The sequence below is a fragment of the Sceloporus occidentalis genome, unplaced genomic scaffold (genome assembly GCF_023333645.1).
Source record: "Sceloporus occidentalis isolate IW3139 unplaced genomic scaffold, rSceOcc1.0.p SCAF_7, whole genome shotgun sequence".
In the NCBI taxonomy this organism is placed as follows: Eukaryota; Metazoa; Chordata; class Lepidosauria; order Squamata; family Phrynosomatidae; genus Sceloporus; species Sceloporus occidentalis.
This window is the reverse complement of record NW_028316987.1, coordinates 80,702,599-80,725,256: the sequence shown is the minus strand read 5'-3', so window position 1 is coordinate 80,725,256 and position 22,658 is coordinate 80,702,599. Positions and strand designations below refer to the sequence as shown.

At 41.1% G+C, this 22,658-nt stretch overlaps 1 protein-coding gene across 2 annotated transcripts in view; it reads left to right on the top strand.

Moving 5' to 3' along the window:
- Window positions 1–22,658, top strand: part of LOC149310016 (partitioning defective 3 homolog) — a 654,223-nt gene that overhangs the window by 90,873 nt on the left and 540,692 nt on the right. For both annotated transcript variants that reach the window (XM_089533491.1, XM_089533492.1), the window contains exon 2: window positions 6,938–7,039. In XM_089533491.1, coding sequence (XP_089389617.1) covers window positions 6,938–7,039 — 102 coding nt within the window. The remainder of the gene's footprint in view (window positions 1–6,937; window positions 7,040–22,658) is intronic.

The following is a 22,658-nucleotide window of genomic DNA, read 5'->3' as shown; positions in this document are numbered from 1 at the left end:
ATCTCTCTGGCTGAGAATTCTAAGGGGGTGTTCTCACTGGCTTATACTCCGGGTTACAAATCGAATTCAAGGTATAGCGTTCCTATTTGAATCCGAATTAACTCTAGAACTGTTCTAGAGTAACCTGCAATCGTTCTTACTACGATTCGAATCTGAATCGGGTTTTTTAAAAAATCCGGGTTAGAGGCTTATAACCCGGAGTAAAAAAATAGAAGGGTCGAGCCTACTATTTTTCCTTGATTCGGGATAGGAATCGGAGTATTTAAATAGGAATGACCAGCCTCTGAATTGGGTTAACTGGATGGGAGGAGCAGAGCATGATGGGCTGGCTCGGGGGAGTCACCCTTTCTGTCCCCATCTGTCGTCGCTGTCGCCATCTTTGCTTCCCTCATCCCTTTGTCCGCGGCGGTCTTTCGATAAGAGATAAGGATTATTATTATTTTTATTTTTTTAATGGTTTACAGGTGCTTAATCTCTTCAGCACTTTAAGCGCCTGAAGTCCCAGCTGCTCAAGCGCCTGCATCTGTCAAAGGACTCTTAAAGGCTTCCCCCGGTGGATTGCAACCTCCCCTCTGTGTGAGGAGAGCCATTGAACACCATTTGTAACGGAGGAGAGGGTGGATGCACAGCAACCGGGGGGGAAATAGAGCCTTTCCTTCTCTCTTTCCCAAACGGAATCTGGGTAGACATAGGAAACCCTGGATGTGTGTGTGTGTGTGTGTATTCCACTTCAACCCACTGCCTTCTCCTCCTTGATCTGATTTTCCAACCCTGGGCTTTGGATGCAGAGTCTCTAGCCACTTAAACCCACTGCCTTCTCCTCCTTGATCCGATTTTCCAAACACACACACACACACACACACACACACACACACACACACAAAGAGAGAGAGAAAGGAGGAGGCTGGGTCCATAAGCCAGCCTGATTCCATGCCCTCCTTTCCCAAGGCATGTCCTCCATTGCTCCCCCCTGTCCAGGAGGACTTCCAAAATACCCTCCCTCTTCCTTTGCACAGTCCAAAACCACACACTCATTCACGCAGAGTCCATAAGCCAGGCTGCAAAGAGAAGGAGAGAGGCTGGGCCAGGGAGGTGTGTGTGTATCCCTTTATGACGTCTCTCCCAGGGACAGCAAGGCAGCTTGTGTGTGTGTGTGTTTGCACGCATGTATATATACACATATGAATGTATATTTGTGTGTGTGTGTGTGTGTGTGTGTGTGTGTGTGTGTGTGTATATATATATATAAAGGTGAATTATAAAGTAACAATTTTTTTAATTTATGAAAAAAACCTCATCTGTAGTTCAAAACCCACTGTAGAAATAATACAGTTTGAGACCCCTTAACCTGCCCTGGCTCAGTACTAAGGAATTATGGGAACTGTTGTGTTTGTGAGACATTTATCCTCCTCTGCCAGAGAGTGCTGGTGCCATAATAAACTACCATTCCCAGGATTCCCTAGCACTGAGTTATGGCAGTTAATATGGGGAGACACAGAAGAGGATGAATAAGGCTCCTTCTTGTCTGCGGAGATGCAACAGAAGAGCCTTGGATGCAGCCAAGCAGAAGTGCTTTGGGGAGGCAGTTTTCTCTCTCCCTCTCTTACTTTTGTTATTCGTGGGGAAGGATGGTTGAGGGAGAGAGAAAACTGCCTGCCTCCCCAAAGCACTTCTGCTTGGCTGCCTTGGAAGAAAGACCCCAGAAAGGCTGGGGGAAGTTCCTCCAGAGAAGCAGTCATCCTTCTGGCTTGGAGATTTGGGGAGAGATTTTTTGGAGGGGCAGCAGCCAATGAAAATCGTCTGCATCCGAGGCTCTTCTGTTGCATCTCCGCAGACAAGGAGTCAGGTAGTGGGAACACAGGTACAGGATACATCGGTGCATGTTACTCCGAATTATTGTGACGTCATGATGACGTCGCTTTGATTGATTGCCGAAACAAGTGAATGTGAACGAAAACGTAACAGAACCGGTTTACATATACACCGATTCATCCATGAATGGGAACAAAACCAGGACAATTACAGCGAATCAAAATAAAATGTTAAGTAAATGGGAACAATGAAGATAAAGCGATTCGAAAAGTGGGATAAAACTCGCCGTATTTTGAGTCGCTTTATAATGAACCGCTGTATTTAAAATCGTTGTAAATCGCAAATGAGAACACCCTCTAAATGCACCTCCCTAAACTTCAAATCTCAGAATGCAACAGGAGGCAGCCAGAGTAGTTAAAGTGGAATAGCAGCACTATAAAGTAAGATGAAATATGTGTCCCAGTTATGACCAGGTCTAGAAAATCTATGGTGATTCCACATGAATTAAAATGTTGGGAAATCCTGAAATTTTTTTATGGAAAGTAGGGATGCAATTTCTTATTAAATTTGTACTTGAGGGAAGCAACAATTTTAGTAATTTTCTTGCCAATGGAAGGGGAAAAAAGTTGATCCCCCTCTCTGCAAACCCCTCCCCCCGCCGCCATTAGAAAGTCTATTAGAAATACAGGATATATATTCTATGCAAAATTTGCACATGGTCATTTCCCACAGAAAACAACATTTTTGCACAGATAATCATATTTTATAATTAGATAATATTTCTTCATAGAAAAAATTGCATCCTGGACAGAAAAAGGGGGTTTGCTGCTTAGAAAATTGTGTTTTGGAATTTTGTGTAGAATAAATTCTGAACTGTAAATATTCTAGTCAGTCCAGGATTCTTTTTGTCAGGCTTTCTTAACACTCAAAAAAACATGCTTTTTTACTACTTTAAAAATATTTTCAAATATTCTTTCCATTACTAGTGGAAATACCCCACAAACAAGGAGTTAAGTAATTTCAGCAAAATTAAGGGGGTGTAAAGTGAACCATTGCATGCAATCTCCCTCCATTTTTGTTTGTTTGTTTGTTTCATTTTTTGTTTGTTTCAGGAAGTCCTCTTAAGATGTAAACTAATTGGTTTACTTGCATTACTACCACAAAAATACAGAATCTCTTTTACTTTTCACTCTTTTTTTAACGTTTTTTCCTTCCTCTTAAGTACCATTGTTAGAGCTTCTATAAATATAAACACTTACTCAATCCTTGAAGTATGAAGGAACAGAACAGCGACCTCTTGGCTAATGAGATTGAAGGAAGATAGTTTTGTTTTATAATCTGTTTTCTTTGTAACTGTTAAATCAAGTCATGCTCTTTTGAAGATTTTTTTTTTAAAGTTGTGCTGCCAACAGTGAAGTGATTGAGAGGGGAAAGTATGTACCCAGTACAGTACCACCTAGGTTGTGTTACATGGTAAATACCTTGTAGCCTTTAGGGAAAAAATCCACTCAGCAAACAAAGAGAGAGAACTAGTAAAACAAACTACATAGCCATTCAACATAGGGACTACAGTCAGCTCTCTACATTTGTGGCTTTGACTTTTGAGGATTTGATTGCTTACAGATTTGATTAATATGTTCTCTCTAGGAATCTCTGGGTTCTTCAGTGCAACTCTGCGGTTGATTTGCACCAGATGTTGTGCTGGAGGACCTACAGATTACTAGAGAGAACACTTCCCAACAACCTAGAGGATGTTGACCATAGAGCTGCACTGGAAGACCTAGAGATTCCCAGAGAGGTGTTATAGCACGTTAAAAATAATAGGGATTTTTTTCTGCATTTTTTCCACTTTCATGGGGGTCCTGAATTCCTAACCCTAGCAAACATGGGGGTAGGGACATTGAATAAAAAAATCAATATGTTGATTTTGATGGAAAAAGGAAAGAAAAAAAAGTAGAAAACCTAGTGGTTTAAAAGGGAAAAACCTCTGTGCAGTGGTTGTATTTATGCCTGCGTGGCCTTTTCTGCCCTCATCTGATAAAGATGGAAGGACGGGGCTTTTGCCTTCTTCAGCCATCTTTGTCTCTCCCCCCTCCCCCCGGCTGAATGTGGATACTCTTTAAAAAAAAAGAATCAAGAAAGCATTTCACACATTATATATGCCCCTGGATTGTTGCCAAGAAAGCACTTTAGAAAAAGCAACAACCAATCCCAGTTTTCAAATCAAGGATGATATTGATGGGAGTGGGCAGAGTGTGGAGCTGCATGGGGGCCCTTAGGGCTGTTTTATTGTGGTGAGCTTTGACCCATCCAGACTCCTGTGGACTGATTTGGCTGGACAGAACAAAGGTGAACTGCCTGTCCTGGAAACCACCAGAGGAACAGCTCTCCTTTTTTGTTCTAAAAACCTAACAAACATTAAAAGAAACATATTTTGAAATACAGTAAGCCCTTGTTATCTGCTGGGGTTTGGTTTGGGGTGGATGCTCAAGTCCTATTAAAGACATTGGTATAGCAAAATGGTCCCTTATATAAGATGGAAGATTAAGGCTTGGTATTTGGAATTTGTACTTTTTTTGGGATATTTTCAAACCGTGGATGCTTGAATCTGTGCATAAAAAATTGTGGCTAAGGAGGGTGACTGTAGTGGTGTGGAGAAATGAAAATGTTTTGTAGCTTTACTAAGCAATGCCCAATAAACCTTAACGAGTATTAAGTCACTTTAAAATAAATGCAATCCATTCCAGATTAGCATCCATTAAGTTAGTTATTTACAATGGTTACAGCCCTACCACCAAACAGAAAAACAAAATGGGCAAAGACAATTGATAGTTGGGAAATGATATAGGCATGACATTCCAGGAAAGTTGAAGATGGTTCCTCTCCCCTGCCCCGATAATATTCCTGGATTTAAGTACTTGGAGATTAGGCCTCCTAGCCTTAGCAGATCTAACAACTTCAAAAGCTTCCTCTTTATTTAAAAACACAAATACAGGTTGTCCAACCTATCCCAGATTTTAGATCAGTCAAAAATTGTGTGATACATGTTCTAATATTGGCGCCAAGCATAACAGGTTTGTGATTAACTGTGCAGGAATGTTTTAGTTGCTTATTTGCTATAGTCTAACAATGCACTTGGCTCTCTACCACCTGCTCTCTCCATTTCATAGTTTGCAGTCTGATTCATTTGGCTAGAGTAAACAAAGCATGTTTGGATATAATGAACCATAAGACATAGTTCTCTATCCTACTTGTGGATTCTTTGTCCATGCTTGGACCACCTCTTGTGTCGGATGGATTAATATGACCTTCACTACTTCTCTATCCGTGTCCCAATTTAGAACTTGAGTTGGTTTTAAAATGTCATTCTGAAGTGAGGTCCTCCTTCTGTCATGTTCAGTTCACAAAGATCTTCTCAGTCTTCCTTTTTAGTCTCTCCCACTAGCTTCCTGTCATTTTGCATCAGTTTCAAAGTTTTGATCTTTGCCTCAGAGATCCAAAGGACATGTTTATATACATGTAGAGGAGACTCATTTGTACAATTTGACTTTTCTTTGTAGTTGCTTCCAAAGTCAATTAAGGCAAACTACTCTTGAGTTGTAAGACAAGTTGCTTACATATGCTGTGGTGTGAAACCCTTCTATATGCTACTGTACCAGTAGTTTCTAGCTGTGAATTTTCACATGTTAAACTAAAAATGTCATCAACCCCTGCCTACCTTGTCTTGGTGGTTGGGGATTCTGATAAACATAGTCCAGCCTATCTGCACCCTATAGTTGGGTTTATATAGTTTATTCCCGTTCCTAAACTGTTGCCCTTCAGATATTTTGCATTTTAATTACTATCATACTCAATGAACGGCCATGCTGAATGAGTCTAGTGAGAGATGTAGCCCTTAACATCTATAGAGCATCATGTTGAGTTAGGCTGTCTTATGCACATACAGACTTCTTCTTTGGAGCACAGTGTTTGTTTAAGGCTCTCTGTTCTGGTTCCATCTCCCCTGTTGCCTCACTTTCAAATGTTATTTAGGGTCTGTGGGATGCTAAGTCCAGCAGATACTGCCTCATAGCACACATACTCCCATTTTCAGGCATTATGACAGGCCTGCATAACATAGGGCCAGGGGGCCACATGCAGCCCACCAAAGGATTTTGGGTGGCCTGCAGGGATGTGGAACGACTTCAAGGCTCCTCCACCACTCGGCCTCCTCCTCTGTATGGCTTCCTCTCCTCAGGAGGAGGAGGAGGAGGTAGGAAGAATGCTTACTCTACAAGTGAGGAGAAGGCCAGGAGACGGCTGCAGAGGCAGATGAGTGAACACCTGTACTGCAAGGCTCCTCCATTGCTTGCCTTTCTCTTATGGAGAAGGATGGGTGGAAGAGGATGGGCAAAGGCTCATCCTGCAAGGCTGCTCCTTTGCCTGGCTTTCTCCTGGGAAGGCTGGGTGACAGAGGAGGAAAAGGGGGAAATGTTTACCTTTCAAGGCTCCTCCTGAGATGAGGTCCAGGTGGAGGAGGAGAAGGACAGGTAAGGCTGTCCTGCTGCTCAGCTTTCTCCTGAAGAGAGGGCCAGGCAGAGGAGGAGGAGGAGGAATTAATATTAATTAATTATAATTAATTAATAATCAATATCAATTAGTAATATTAATTAATAATCAGTATTAATTAGTAATATTAATTAATATTTAATTAAAACATATCTGCAGTTTGAAGAAGTTTAGCCTATTTTAATTTTGGTTCCTACCTACTGCCAAGTTGTGCAGGCTCGCATTATGATGTTTTCCATGGGGAAAACCAACTATAAACCAATGGTAGATTCTATTCTTTTCATGTATAAAGTCCTGGATTGAGTCTGTTGTATCACCAGTTAAAAGAAATCAGGTGCTCATGTTTGGAAATACTTCATGAAAAGCCATTGCCAGTAGAAGCAGGCAGTGCCAAGCTAGATGGACCAGTGGTTTCAGTTTATAGACAGCAGCTGCATACTTGGCTTTAATTTAGGGGGGGAGGGGGATTTTGAGCTGGTGGGATGGTTTCAAAGAGGTTGCTATGGATTCAGCAACTGTGGGAGGAACATTTGTTTACATATATATGATGTGTGTGCATCTCTTGGTTTGTGTACAGGATCCAAACTACTGGATACAGGTGCATCGTCTGGAACATGGTGATGGGGGGATTCTTGACCGTGATGACATCCTTTGTGACGTAGCTGATGATAAAGACAGAGTGAGTATGAATGTTTGGAAGCATACAGCTCCTTGGCATATGAGTGCCTGAAAGATTTCATTGATGGAACTGATTTTGTTAAGAGATTATAACTGGAAAGATGGGATATGAGGGCACTGCATAAGTGGAAAAAAATAGTTTTGGAATGGAACAAATCCACTTTTAACACTACATTTTAATGGGAGTACAAGTGCTATTTGCTAATCAAAAGTAGACGTAATTTGGGCAAATGAAGCACTCATGAAGAAATGAAAATAGAACCAAAGAGTATTGTTGTTCTTTGAGAGGAAAGCCAGAAGAATAGCCCTATTTTTCAAGTATGAAATGGTAAACACAAAGCTTGGTTTGCCCTGGCTTCTCAAAATGTGTGCCTTGGCAGAACCATTTGATAACACATTTAAAAATGCTTTTATCACATTGAAATGTATCACATAATTAATAAATATGGAATAGCCTTTAATTTTATTTGCTTGGTGTGTAAAAAGTCACTGTGTGTGCAGGTTTTTCTGTTTCATCTGTGGGCATTGTGTTTTGATTAAGTTTACTTAACCATCTTGTCTTCTATTCAGACTTCATTACTGATAAGGTTAAAAGAAATGAAGGCAAGTCAAATTCTGTTTGTGTCAAGCTAGTGACAATTACAGTTTTAACAGGTACAGCACATACTAACAAGCATGACCAGCACGAAATAATATGAATACTTTTGCAATCATATAGCAAAATCTGTCGCTGGTACTGAAAACTGAAAAGCCTTGTCAGGCATAAAAAAATTATTGAATTATTAAAAAATGAAATTGTGCAGTTTAAAATTCAGGGCTTGAATGTAGTCTGTATTTTAGCAGCAATTGCTAGATGTTGTGCAGTTTTTTAAATGTATCTATATGATCATGATCCCCAAGGAGGAAGGCTAAAAGTAGAAAGGGTTGGGTATCCCTTATCTGAAATTCCAAAATCTGAAATACTTCAAAATCCAAAATTGTCCATGCAGCTGACTCAGAAACGGACACTTGGCTTTCTGATGGTTCAGTATGCATGAATGTTGTTTCATGCACAAAATTATTACAAATATTATGTATAAAATTACATTCAGGCTATGTTTATAATGTGTATATGAAACATTAATTCATTTAATGTTTAGACTTGGGTCCCATCTCCAGGATTCAATTCCCTACTTGGTCATGAACCTCACTGGGTGACCTTGGCACATCACATGCTCTCAGCCTCAGGGGATGGTAATGGCAAACATACTCTGAACAAGTCTTGCCATGAAAACTCCATAATACGTTTGCCTTAGGGTCAGCATAAATTGGAAACGAAGGCACACAACAACTCATCTCTAAGACATCTCATTATGAATATGCAAATATTCTGAAATCTGAATAAATTCAAAATCCAAAACACCTCTGGTCCCAAGCATATTGGATAAGGGACACACAACCTGTATTCGTAAATTAATGCAGTGTGTTATGCTGTGTCTTTGAAATGCATGGCTTTTAAAAAACTGCTCTGCCTATGCTATTTAGAGAATTATTCAGGATACTGCCAATGCTGCTTCAAGATGTGAATATTATCATTCATTTAGAGGGTTTCATTTTATCTCTCCTTCTGTAATTGGATTATTATACACCAGATACTTTTAGATGGTGCAGTTGACAAATTTTGGCCATTTTAGGGTCCCTTCCTGGTTTTCTGTGAAAAAGGCCTAATTGCCCCAAAACTTTCTCTCATGGCTAGAATTGACCACTTGAACCCTAAGGAATTTCAGTATTTTGGGGGATGGGATAGTGGCATGGGTAGCATGAGGTTCTGTAGTCTATCAGAAGGATCTAGTGAAGCCTCTTTCTTTAAAAGGTGCAAGACAGATTCATGGAAGATATCCAGCAGTTGCTGTTAGTAAATATGACTATACAGGTTGAGTCTCACTTATCCAAAATGTTTGGGACAAGAAGTTTTTTTGGATTTTGGGTGGCTTTTTTTTTGGGAAGGAAGGGATTTTGGAATACCGCTATTTGAATAAACATACATAAAGAGATATCTTGGAGATGGGACGCAGGTCTAAACACAGAATTCATTTGTGTTTCATATATACCTTATATGTATAGCCTAAAGGTAATTTTAGAGCAGTGGTTCCCAACCTTCCTAATGCCACGACCCTTTAATACAGTTACTAATGTTGTGGTGACCCAAACCCATGAAATTATTTTCGTTGCTATTTCATAACTGTAATTAAATAGGTGTTTTCCAGTGGTCTTAGGCGACCCCCATGAAAGGGTCATTCGACCCCCAAAGGGGTCCTGACCCACAGGTTGGGAACCACTGTTTTAGAGAATATTTTTACCAGTAATAATTTCATGTATGAAACAAAGGCACAGTACAGATGGGCCCATGAGGCACCATCGTTACGCGCGAGGGGCGGTGCTTCCTGACGTGCCTTGCCCCTCGCGCGTAACGAGTACGTCAAAATGGCGGCGCCCTATACAGATGGGCGCCGCCATTTTGATGTCGTGGACGCGTAGCGTCCGGACGTCATGTGGTGGAAGTGATGCCGCGAGTGCCGCCTTGCAGCGCCACTTCTGGGGCACAGAAAGAAGCACCATTTTGGCGCTTCTTTCTTGCTGTGCCCGGAACCGCGCGGTTTGGCTGCTGCATTTCCCAGACGCAGCAACCAGCAGCGGTGCAAGACCACCCATTTTGGGCGGTCTGTAACGTGCCAAAGTTTGAGTACATCAAACCATCAGAAGTCAAAGGTGTCACTATCTCAGCCACCCATGAAAAAGGCTTTGGTTTTTGGAATATTTCAGATTTTGGAATTCCAGATCAGAGAGACTCAAGCTTTTCTCGATTTCTAGGTTCAGATACCATTTGCAGAATACCATACAGAAAACTTCCTGCTATGGAACAACAGTAGGAAAAGACTGTTGCCTTTCTTTCGTGCTTTTGCCAAAGGAGACACATCTTTTCTGCTGCTGTGAGAGAAAGGATAGTGTCTTACAGGGTTATTTTGGCCTAATCCAAGGGAAGGAACTGATTTCAACATGAATGAATGAAATATCTGATGTCTCAAAGCTCTGGTGCAAAATATTGAAAACATTTCAAAGAATATAGACTTGGGCTTCACAATGGAAATCTGGATAAAATAGCCAATAGTATACAATTGGGGGTGTAGGATAGCACCACAGATTCCAGTGCTGCTTTAGCAGTATGCTCATAGAATTGTGGGCAGGGGCTAGATTAAGAAGGAATATTTAGCCTTCTCTGGAAAGAATATTTGTTGAGGTCAGGGCTGGGCAACCTTTTGATTTCCAAATGTTTTGGACTACAGACTTTTACCTTTTGACATATTGTATATGGCTAATGGAAATAGTAGATCAAACTGTCTGGTGAGCCCAAGGTTTTCCTGCTCTGGTGCTGTTTCACACTATACAGTTATAGCACTATGAAGTTATACCAAGGCAACTTCCAAAGGCATCGTGGGATTTGTAGTTTGGCGAGGCATTAGAGCCAGAAAGGCTGAGAATTCTCTGTACCCCTTCCTAAACTGCAAATCCCAGGATACCATGTTGCCATGGCAACTAAAGTGGAATCATAATGGTATCATTATTTAATGTGAAATACTGAATGCCCCAAGGCCTATAGTGCCATGTGTTGGACAAAATCCTCTAGCCTTGCAGTTGCTTCTGTGACCAGCCTGTAAACTCTGTTATAAGGAAATGATAATCCAGCTGCATTCATACATCTTTGCCCTTGGTCAAAGTGAAAATGTGAGAGTAAGGCTGCTGCCATATTACAGAATTAATGCAGTTTGACATTGCTTTTAACTGTCATGGCTCCAAGCAGCGGAATCTTGGGATTTGTAGGTGGCACCAGAGCTCTCTGACTGTGAAGTCTAAATATCTCACAAAACAACAAGTTCCATAATTGCATAGCACTAAGCTATGGCAGTTAAAGCGATGCCAAGTTATATTAATTCTGCTGTGTGGATGCAGCCTAAGTGTTACTGAGTATTGAAATATCTTTATAAAATAATAGCCTGTCTAAAGAACGCTTGAAACATGTTTTACTGGGAACCTATCCTGAGAATCTGAGGAATGCCCTGCCCATATACAAAAGTGGAGCGGCAGCAAGTACAGTTAACCACAATTGCTGCTTCTTCCAAACATCTCTTTTGCATCTGAAAGAGAATTGGGATTGAACAGGAAGAATGAAAGTTCTTCAAGAGCTGTCTGTGAGGATTTACAGTTACCCAGTCTTTCAGGGATGGCCAGAAAGAATCCCACAGCTGCAGCCCCTGAAACTCCCAATCAGTGCCCCAAAGACCCTAATCTAGGGTTGCCATAGCGCCGGACCTCCAAACCGGGAAAAATGTAGGACAAAATTTTCAAATGTAGGACACACAAAACGTGTCCTACATTTGAAAATTATGTCCTACATTTCCCCTTGCGATCGCGGCGGGGAGCGGAGGCCAAGCGGCGAGGGAAAGCCTCCACTTAAGGAGGCTTTCCCTCCCCGCCTGGGCCCCGGGCCTCACCGCGATCGGAGGCCAGGATCGGGGCCTCGCCTTGTTCCTGGCCGCCGCAGGGACCAGGAAGGAGGCGAAGAGCCAGCGGCGATTGCCAGGGCCTCGCCTCCTTCCTGGCCCCCGCGGGGACCAGGAAGGAGGCGAGCAGGCCGGCGGCGATCGCCAGGGCTTCGCCTCCTTCCTGGCCCCCGCGGAGACCAGGAAGGAGGCGAGGAGGCTGCAGGGAGGCGGGGAGGTTGGCGTGGCTGCGCCCAAAGGCGCCGCCTCCCTGCAGCCTCCTCCGCCCCAGGCCTCGCTGCCCTCCTTTTCCTCCTCGCGGCCATGCGCGGTGGAGGAGGAGGAGGGCAGCGAGGCCCCAGGGTTGCCTAGCAACCCCGCTGCAACCGGGCTTTTCCCGGCTTTTGGCGGCACCCGTGCCGTGACCGGGCAGGTGCCGCCAAAACCGGGAAAAACCCGGTTGCAACCGGGTTATGGCAACCCTACCCTAATTCCATTTTTTTTAAAAAAAAGTTGGTATGAATGCCCACACGGAGAGCCCCCAAATGTGAAAACACCCAGCCCTACACAGAATCCCCAATACTTCTATTTTCTCCAGGGTCCTTTTAAAAACAGTGGCAGGAAATGATGTGATGTCACCCTGGTTGACATTTTGAGAATTACTTGGATGAAGATAGAGGTGTTTGGGAACACTGGCCCACAGAGAGGTTGAAGGGGGGAAATTGCCCCCATTGCCCAAGAAGTAACCCTTATGGTAATGACATGGATTAAACATCTTTGATTTAAAGGGAAAAAAGTATACCATGTTATAAGAATGATTTTTTTTTAAAATACAGGATAAATCCCTATAATACGGGGTTAGGGGGAATGTGTGCTTTCCAGATATCTTTGGAGTATACCTCCCATCACTGCTTAGTGTTGTCTGTGCTGACTGTGTCTGATGGGAGTTGCAGTCTAACCGTATTTCCCAGCCCTGCTGTAACATTCTTTGACATTCTGTATTGCTTTCTCCCTTTAAATGCAACCTGTTACTCTATAGCATCTGCTTCCAAAGATGTGTGTGTATGTGTGTGTATATGAGAGAGTATATGTATGTGTGTGTATGTTCATGTTTTAAGGAACAACTTTTAATCCTGAAATTGTGTGTGGGTGTTTTTATATCAGCTGTTGACAGCCACTTCAACAAAGATCATCATTGCAGCATTTTGTGTCAGAAGCTGAGAAACCTGTCAAACAACTGTGGACTCTCTCTCTCTCTCTCTGTCTCTCATCTCCCAGTGTTTTGTTTCCTTCCTTGTCATGACAGAAACTGTTTGAGGCTCTTGACTTGTTGGTGATGCGAGCAAGTAATATTATAAAATCCACCATGATTGCAGCATTAGACATATTGAATAGGCAGTCTGAGCTTTGTTCAGCGTTTACTCCCCCCTCCCCAGTGCTTCATGTTTGCAAGCTACATACACCACTTCAAGTATAGCTTGCTTTCAATATATGGCTGTTCTTTCCCATTGTCATGAATGGTTTTAATTGTGCCTTGTTCAAATGTTTCTATATATAGTCCGGTTGGGTGGGTTTTGTGTAATCTGGCCTGGCTTTCTTTTTTCAGCAGGGTGTTTTCTGGAATGCATATAAAGCAGCCTTCCCCTTTCTGGCACACTAGAGGTGGGCTGGACTATGACACCTACCATTCCCAGCTTTGATCTAATTTGGAAAAGCGGTATATAAATAAACATTATTATTATTATTATTATTATTATTATTATTAATATACAGTATAACACATTGGCTCTGGAAGTTCGGTCCATGTTGGGGACGGTTGGCTTAAAGCAGGGATGTGACTTTCCAGATGTTGCAGGCTTCCATCAGCCTTAGACAGAATGGCCAATGGTGAAGACTGCTGAAAGTTGCATTTTAACAATAACTGAGTGCTGCATGATTCACACTATCAGTCTCAGGATTCTCCCTTTAAAAGCTGTTGCACACAAAAAGTCACACATGTTCCAGGATCTTCCTGTTTTCTTCTAGTACAGTCTTCCTATGATCCTGCTTATTATGCTTTTTTAATTAAACAATTAAATTTAATTAAAACATAAACTAGATTATCGAACAGTCCTTAACTATAATTACATTTATAATTCTCTTTGATAAAATCATCTTCTTATCTATTCTTCCAGGCCTGACTTCCAGTGCTAACATTTCTTTGTGTGTAACTAAGTTTTTCAAACTGTTCCTAAGGTGCTTATTACGTGTTTTTCATTGACATTGTTCATAGAGAAGAACTGGGAAGGTGCAGAACACCTAGGCCATGGTTCCTGATGTCTGGTACTATGTATGGGTTATCAGTCTGTGGAGGGGCAATGGAAAGTTATAATTCTCTGAGAAATAGAAGAAAGGTGAAGTAGAATGGAGTGGGGAGATACCATTCATTTTATTTTATTAAAATATTTATATCCAGCCTTTTATTGTGGAATTAAAATGTATAGATAAAACAATAAGCAATTTAAAGCAGTTTAAGATTTAAATAACAAAATAATACATTTTTATCTCATTTAAAACTATTTTATTGTTTTAATCTCGAACAGGAACATAGCCACAGGTTGTAACAGCTTAAAAAGCTGCAACAATTAAAAACCATGTACATGCACATTTAAAGTAAATTAAGCCCCTATAGGTTTTAACAAAAAAGGCCTGTCTTGCCTTGGCACTGGATGGAAACTAGTACTGATGCTAATGGGACCTCCAGTGGGAAGGTCTTCCACAATTGATGTGCAACAGCCAAAAAGGCCTTTCTTTCAACCTGCTTGTGGGAGAAGATGGGCCTTATACACTCATTGATAAGTAGCTTACACATGTAAAACACTGCAAGCTCCTGTCTGGCTTTGTATGAATGCAGCTGGATTCTCATTTCCTTATAACAGAGTTCACAGGCTGGTCACAGAAGCAGCTGCAAGGTAGAGGATTTTGTTCAACACATGGTGCCATAGGGGTATTCAGTGTGCTGCAGAAAGTTTTATGGCACTGTACCCTAAACATATTCTTTATCTTGGCTTTCAGTTATGTTCACACTAGCTTGACCTTTTGGGGACCTCTCTGGAAGGCCAAACTCAATCACCTATTGAGTTCAGAAATGTTTTTGTCTAGTCATTGCTGACAAAATACAGTTCTGGGACAACTTTGACCTTTGCATGGAATAAAAACTTCCTGATAGTTGCCTTTTTCTGTTGTTGAATCCTTGACTCATAGAGATTTCCACCTCCAAAAATATTTTTCTCAACTGATTAAACCTTACCAGTTTTTGCAACAAAATAAACTGATAAAAAACACAGATAATGGAAGCATTGTTGACCTAGCAGATAGCCAAAATGAAGAAAAATAGCAAATTTTGAAGGCAGGAGTAGCAAATGGCTCTAAAACCATTTATAATAATTTGCTAGTAAGAGGCTGGTAGCTAGGTTTTCATATGAACAGTCAGAGAAATCTGTGTGTGATGCTTTTTTTAAAAAAAATGAATTGTAGGCATTGTCCTTCATACCTTGGTTGCTAGACTGTGAAGTAAGATGGTGTCTTCTGCTGCACATGCCATAAATAATTTAAAAACTAAATTTGCTGCAGTTGGTTTCTTTCCACTTACAGTATTTAAATTATTATCTATTAATTATGAAAATGATAGAATGGCTAAAGCTATAGGCTGGTTTTTTTCTTGAATACACAAGGCCTAAAAATGTCTGGTGTGTGGTGTGCTGGTGAGCTCTGCTTTCAAGCCGAGATTCTACATTAAGCAGGTGGAGTGCCATGCTCTGCTCAGAGTGTCATGCTCTCCTGCCTATGTCTTTTTTTTTTTGGGGGGGGGGACTTGCTATCTTGTAGCCCTTGTAGTCTTTGACCTTTGGCCCAACAGATGTCCCTGGAAGCTTCAGCCAGCATGGCAAATGGTCAGGAATTCTGGGATCTAAAGTCCAAAACATTTAGAGGGCCAAAGGTTAAGAACCACTGCATCCCATCCTAAGCATTCCCCTACAATTATCAATCACTGCTGCTACTACTGCTTCTTCTTCTCCTTCTCTTTACCTATGGGGAGAGCACAGAATGTGGAGGCAGTTTACAACTTACAAACCAGCTTATTTTGGTTCAGAGGGAAAAGGAAATGGGACTGTATTCGCAGATGTAGTTCACCCTCCTATGACTTTGCCTCAATTTGGTTGGTTGAATTTCCTCCTTGCTCTCTCCATTTCACTCTGGTAGCAGCAATTGTGACCCCTCCTGGGGTTTGACAGCTGGCAAGGAGGATATTTAGGACGTTATAGAAATAGCAATAGCAAGCACATTTCTATACAGTGGTTTACAGTGTGTAAACAAATTGTCCCCAAAAGCTGGGTACTCATTTTACTGACCTATGAAAGGATGGAAGGCTGCGTGAACCTTGGATCCCTCCTCTAGGATCGAACTTGCAACGTTGTGGCTGCAGTGCCAGCATTTAACCACAGCACCACCAGGACATTGTACAAAGGGATACAGAATAGCATCTTGTACTCTGTCCAAAAGCAGACATATGTTTGTGTGAGTCACACATAGATACATATGTGTTCCTGGTAGGGTTCTATCCATAGCACCATAGTTGGCTCCTACTCCGACTTGGTCATCTTCAATGTGAAAATCCGAAGATTTAGACTTCAAAGCTTATGCTTGGATGCCTTCTCATGACTGGAAACATTGCCTTACCAGAGTTTCCAAGATTTTTGAGTGAGTTCAGCCAGAGCTTGGGGAAATTAATTTTGGGGGGCACCAACTCCCAGAACCACACAGCCAGTGTGGCCATCAAACACATTCAGAAATTCACTTTAGATCAGTGGTTCTCAAACTATGGGGTGGAAAAGTTGCTTAAGGAGGACTGGAGATTAGGAGGCCTTGATCCTTTCCTTCCTCTCCTTCCCAAACCTTTTCTGTCCTGAAGGGGAAGAGAAAGGCAAGGAGGGCGCTTGGAGCCTCAGCCTGAGGGAGGAGGAGCAGGAGAGCTATTTCCTTATAAGATGTTAAAATATGAATATACAGCGGGCCCTCTCCGTTCCGGATACCCCCACATAAGGGGAAATCCACATATGCTCATGCCCTGTTAAAAACAATGGGGTGTGTACTTGTGGCCCGGGGCAGTGCATGTGCCATGGGTGCATGCACCATTGTTTTAATTGGCGCACGGCTTCCACATAAGCTGGAATCCGCGTATAGTGCACCTGTGTATGTACATGGATATGTGAATGAAAATACCCACAACAAACAAACCAAATATTTTTATTTATATATTATGTCAAGTGGTGGTGATGGGGACAACATCCAGATGTAGATGTAAAGGGGATCCCAAGGGTAACATGTTTGAGAAGTATTGCTTTAGATGTTTAGGTAAAAGGCACAAATGTTTAAGGAGGGGAGAACAACTGTGGGTGTGGTGCTCAGGTGTATATCCCCCAGCCCTATTCACTTCCCCTCACATGTTCTGTACTGTTAAAAGTGGGCTACTATTTTTAGTGATAATAGGATTATAATAATGTTTTTCTTCTATTATTTTTATCTCTCATGTGTACTGGTTAAGTAGGCTTGTTACCACATCTTTAAGGAAATATTTCTGAATACATAATAGGCAGGTGTGTTTGTGTGCTTGCTTCATAAAAGCAATATTTAAGGAGATAGGTGAGGAATGGGAATCATGCAGCCCTCCAGATGTTGTTAGACTGCAACTCCAACATGTGTAATCATCAGCTGTGCCCTCTGGATGAGTTGGGATTTGCAGTCCAGCAATATCTGGAGGCCCTCATGATTCCCATTACTATATATACCAGTGGTTCCCAACCTGTGGGTTGGGACCCCTTTGGGGGTTGAATGACTCTTTCATGGGGGTCGTCTAAGGCCATTGGAAAACACCTATTTAATTACAGTTATGAAGTAGCAATGAAAATAATTTCATGGGTTTGGGTCACCACAACATGAGGAACTGTATTAAAGGGCCGCGGCATTAGGAAGGTTGGGAACCACTGATATATACACTTGCACTAATGTACTGGAATATTAGACTTATTTCTCTGCCCAGTCTTGGGCTTGGCATAAACATCTTAAATGTTTCCTGCTGAGGTAAAGAATGAAGGCTTGCAATTGAAAAGAAAACTTGAAAACTGTGTGAAGGAATTATAATCAGATACCCACCCCACAGTACTGCTTCCTAAGACACTTGGAATTTGTTCAAAACCATAATAATAGGAAGCTTGGATAAAATGTATACCACAAATGAGGAACCTGGGCCAAGGAGATGCTTGTGTGGTTAAAAAGCAGAGTCAAAGAAGCCATAATGGCCAATAATGCTTCCTTTGGAAAGTGGAAGTGCAGTTCACAGAAGGAAAAAAAAGAAACATTCAGCTCTTGTATTGATAAAATACATGGAAACAAGTGTAGAAGAAGCAGAATCAATCAGGGAGGCATTTGAATTGAAGGATAATAAGAGATTATAGGATTGCTAACAGGAGTAGGAGATTTCAGAGATGGTCAATTAATTTTTGAGTTCTCAACATCTTAGATAGATACTAGTACAGAGAGGTTATCTCCTGGAAGAAGTGACAGCTAGCTGGCAAAATTAACAAGTCACCTGATATGGATGGTATACCTTTGAGAATCCTTAAAGAATTTAAATATGCTAAATATGGATGGTATACTTTATTTCATAAAAATATATGCAATTTTCCAGTGCAGTTTACCTTCTTAGGAGGATTAGCTTGTTGGTTAATGCCAGCTTTTAATAAAGGATCCACAGGGAGCCAGGCAATTATAATGCCATTAGCCTGACTTTGTGTCTTACATATATTAGTGGGAAAACATGCTTAAAGATAGAATTAGTAAGTGTAGTTGGCTACCATTCCTGTGGGCGTAATGTAATAGAGTCATTTGAGTGCTGTTCAGCTATTAGGAACTGCGACATAAATGCAAAAATGGACCTCGTTTAATTTGGCATGCACTACAGAGCGTGAAGGTACTTGTATATAACACAAGGCAGCAAGCCTTACTTTACTTCATCCACAGATATGATTATTTGAATGGCTATGGACTGATAAAAGGTGGAGAAATAATAATAATAATAATAATAATAATAATAATAATTTATATTTTCCCGCTCTCCCAGGATTGAGGCGGGATCACATTGTGCTTTCTTGTGCTAGTAGATATGGCAGAACCAAACTCATGGTTTGTATTGGCCTGGTTAGAAATGATGGAGATGATGAGCAGCCTTCTACCCAGCTACCACAAATCAGGATGCCCCCCCCCCCCCAAACTGCATAGTGCACTCTCTCTTATATCTGATTCAGAGAAATTTGATTTTCAAATTACACACACACACACACACACATTGTGCAGCACTTGCATTCTTCACTGGTAGATATGTTCCTTTAATATGGGCTTTGTCCCTGAAGATGTGAAGTTACTTTCAGCAATGAAAGGTGGCAAAACTTAGATGCAAAGTGGAATTGATATCTAAAATGGTTTAATATTTTCAATTTTAAAATGTGAAATGGTCGAGATGTATAGATAGGGAGAAGGGAAGATAATAACAAAGCAACAACACAAAGATTTAATGCCTGACAAAAGAGGCTGGAAAAGATACTGTGTGGATCTCCCTGGGGAAGGGCATGCTGCAGATTGAGGAATGGTCTTTGTCTAGTAGCAACAAACTGTATTATTATTTTGTTTGTTTTTTAAATAGTAACTTGTATTGATTTCCACCCCTAAATACAATAAAAGTTACAGGCATTTATCTTGTCAAGAAAACTCCATGATAAATAAAGCAACAATGCCAAGATTTAATGCCTGGTAAAAGAAGCCTGGCAAGGATACCACGAGGATCTTAGGGTTACCATAAGTCATGACTGACTTAACATTTTGTGATCCTAAGGGGAACCTATCATGAGGTTTTCTTGGCCCTAATCTTTTCTTTATCTGGCAAAAAAGGGGATGGATTACCCCCTCTTCAGAAGCCTCCAGGAGCAGCAATTTACTTTTTAAATGTTACAGGGCTTTTGCAGTGTTTTAACATCAAAATGTTTAAATTTATCAAAAACAGAAATAGATTTTTGGGCCATTTCTGAATTGGTTGCCCCTCCTCCAACAGTTTGAAAGTTTGTATACTCTAGGGATTGGAAAACTGAATCCTAGACCTTCTTTAGTTGCCTGCCTGGACACTATCTAAATACTTTTTATTCTTACCTGATAAACATGTTTAATATTTCTCACTGTAACAATTCCATTTTAAAATAGTTTGTGCTACAGCTTCTAACATTAATAAGATTCTCATTTTGCCACTTTTGGTAACTTCGCTCTGTTCTCTGGCTTAGAAGCATACATTCCCTTGCTTTGCTTGTCATTCCTTAATATTTAGTCAGCATTTTTGCCCCTGCATAAGTCTTCATCTTTTATTTATGCTCTCCTGAGTGCAAAGATGTAGTAAAGGGGGCAGGTGAGTGGCAACGTCTAGACCAGATTTCCATGCCTGTACGTCAGTGCAGCTGCCCTTGATTTGTTGAGGTTGTAAGGGTGTCTCGTGCTCATCCATTGCAAAAAACAAAAACAGTTCAGGGTGCTATCTTCTTATTGATGATTAGGCACACCATCAGAAAGACTGAAAAGGGGAAAGCCAGAGGAATTTTTGTTGTGTGTTTTCTTTAGAGAACATGGTGGCAAAAGCAAGAAATTCATTTTAGTACATCAGGGCCCAACTGGAGTTCATAAAACATTCATAGCACAGAGTCATGTTAAGTGATCAAATTGCTGCTGAAATTTCCAGTGAGATAACAAATTGCTTTCTGTGCAAACTCCCATTTTAAAGCCCTGCAAGGGCTCTTTATCCCTTTAATTAATGTCTGGCTGTGCTTTGTCTGGCTGTAGAAAATATAGAGTTTAAGCGGCCCAAGCTTAAGGGGTTGGGGACAGATTGAAGGAGGTACAGTAGAGCAGCTGGAGAGCATTTTACATATCTGGTCTGATTTTCTCTCCCTTCTTCTTCTTAATTTCCCCTGACCTTCTCAGGCTTTTATTTACACAGATGCAAGTCCTGCTGAATGCAATCAGCCACAAGTGATTGAGGTGAGGGAAGGATAGTTGACCCCCTCCCTTTTCCCCTGAAGGCTCTGTTAGGAATCTGATTCACATGTGGTGTGTACAATTTCTTTCCATAGCCTTAAGCCTGAAGTTGAAAACCTTTAAAATGATAGGGCTGTGTCATATGTGTTTCAATCACAAGAACGAGTGCACTCATGACCAAATGTCTATTGCAGTGCAGATGTTGTTTGGAATCCATTTTGTTATAGAGTCTAACCTGTGAGTCCCTTGTGCCATTCCACTAGTTTTATTTACTTGCATAGTTCACTGTTTCAAGCGAGTGCCACAACAAACCCCAGGCTCATGCTTGCTTCCTTCCCTGGTTGGGCCTTGCAGAGGAGTTTGGAAGCTTTGGCTTCCATTTTAGACTAAGCAGAAGCTTGCCATCATGTCTAAACTTCTACAAATTGAAATTCCTTTACACAGTAGGAGGTGGATACAAGACTATTTTGAACCAGTCTGTGGAGCTGGCTTGTTTTCACTAACCGTAGTTATTATTAACCAGAGTTTATATTTTCAATGATGAACTTAAAATATAACATTAAAAAGCTACCAGTCATCTCCTTGTAGCATCTCTGGAGTAGAAAGTGTGCAGGAAAGTTTACTTGCTTCAGTTCATCCTTGAAAAGCTAAACTATGATTTTGTGTTATCTGTGTACCAGCTCAATGTTTTGGAGAATGTAGATTTCTGATGGATTTGCTTCTTGTCCTCTTGCAATACAGCTTGGTAGCAAGGTAGAAGACTATAATTATTATGACATTTATTAGATGCAGTTTAAAAGGAGAGATCAACATCTCTGAGCTATTTTTGTGTAATACGGGGTGCGGGCTTGAAAGAGTAGTAATTGTAATTACTAATAATGTAAGACATCTGAGATTTCCAAGTCTGGCATTTGTCCAATTTCTGTGAGATTTGTATTTATTTTTTAAAGAAATTATTTTAGGGAAAAATAGTTTTTCTAAATCAATCTATTGAGAGAAACAAACAATGCAGTGTGATCCTAACCATTTATCAAAAGAATACAAGAGGGGTGGAGGGGGGAATCTAGCAGCAATTCATTATAGTCTGTTAAGCAGATGTTACTTCCAGGCTGCCAAAATTTTGATGAGATTTTTCTGAATTAAAAGTAACCCAAATCAGCATGTATACCCACACATTTTCTTTCTGCCTCCTCCCACCTCTACTTAAGTGCATCCCTCTTGAAATGGTGAGAGAGGTTTACTTCTGTATCTGCTGTTATCTATGGCCTGTTACAGGCTGCCAAAATAAAGCTGCTTCGGGTCTCTCTGGAGGTATGCTATTTAAATGATGCATGCACCCTAAGAATCCGGAAGCTGCACCAAAAGCTGCACTCCAGTGCTTAGGAATGGAGTGTGGCTTTGGCGCGACCTCCGGACTCTTAGGACCCATGCATCATTTAAATAGCATACCTCCAAAGAGACCCGAAGCAGCTTTATTTTGGCAGTCTGTAACAGGCCATTATGTAGCATTATTAGTACACCCTTTTTTAACAGCTGGGAAATTCTGGACTACCTGACATTGGTGTGTGTGTGTGGTTCATGGATCACACGTGGATCTTGATCTTCTGTGGAAAGATTATGGTATAGTTTATCGTGATAGATTCTAAACAAGGCAGAAATATACCACATTCGCTGAATGTTCTGGTGAATTTAATAGTACAACATGATTGGCCTAGCTGAGAGCAAACTTCTCTGCCCCAAAGAGATTACAGGTCAAGGTGGTTGGAATGCACAACGCTTGGTAGTCATTCATAGCATTTTATAATTGAGCAATAATCTTCAGTACAAAATCCAAGCCACATCAACATTAGCATACTGACTTCTCTTCCCTGTTCATTCATCAGTGCCAACATAAATCCTTATGTGATAAAGCAAGAATTATGCGGTTATACTTCAAAGTGCAGCTGAACCAATCATGTTCCTTTTATCTCTTGACACCTAGAGACCTTTATT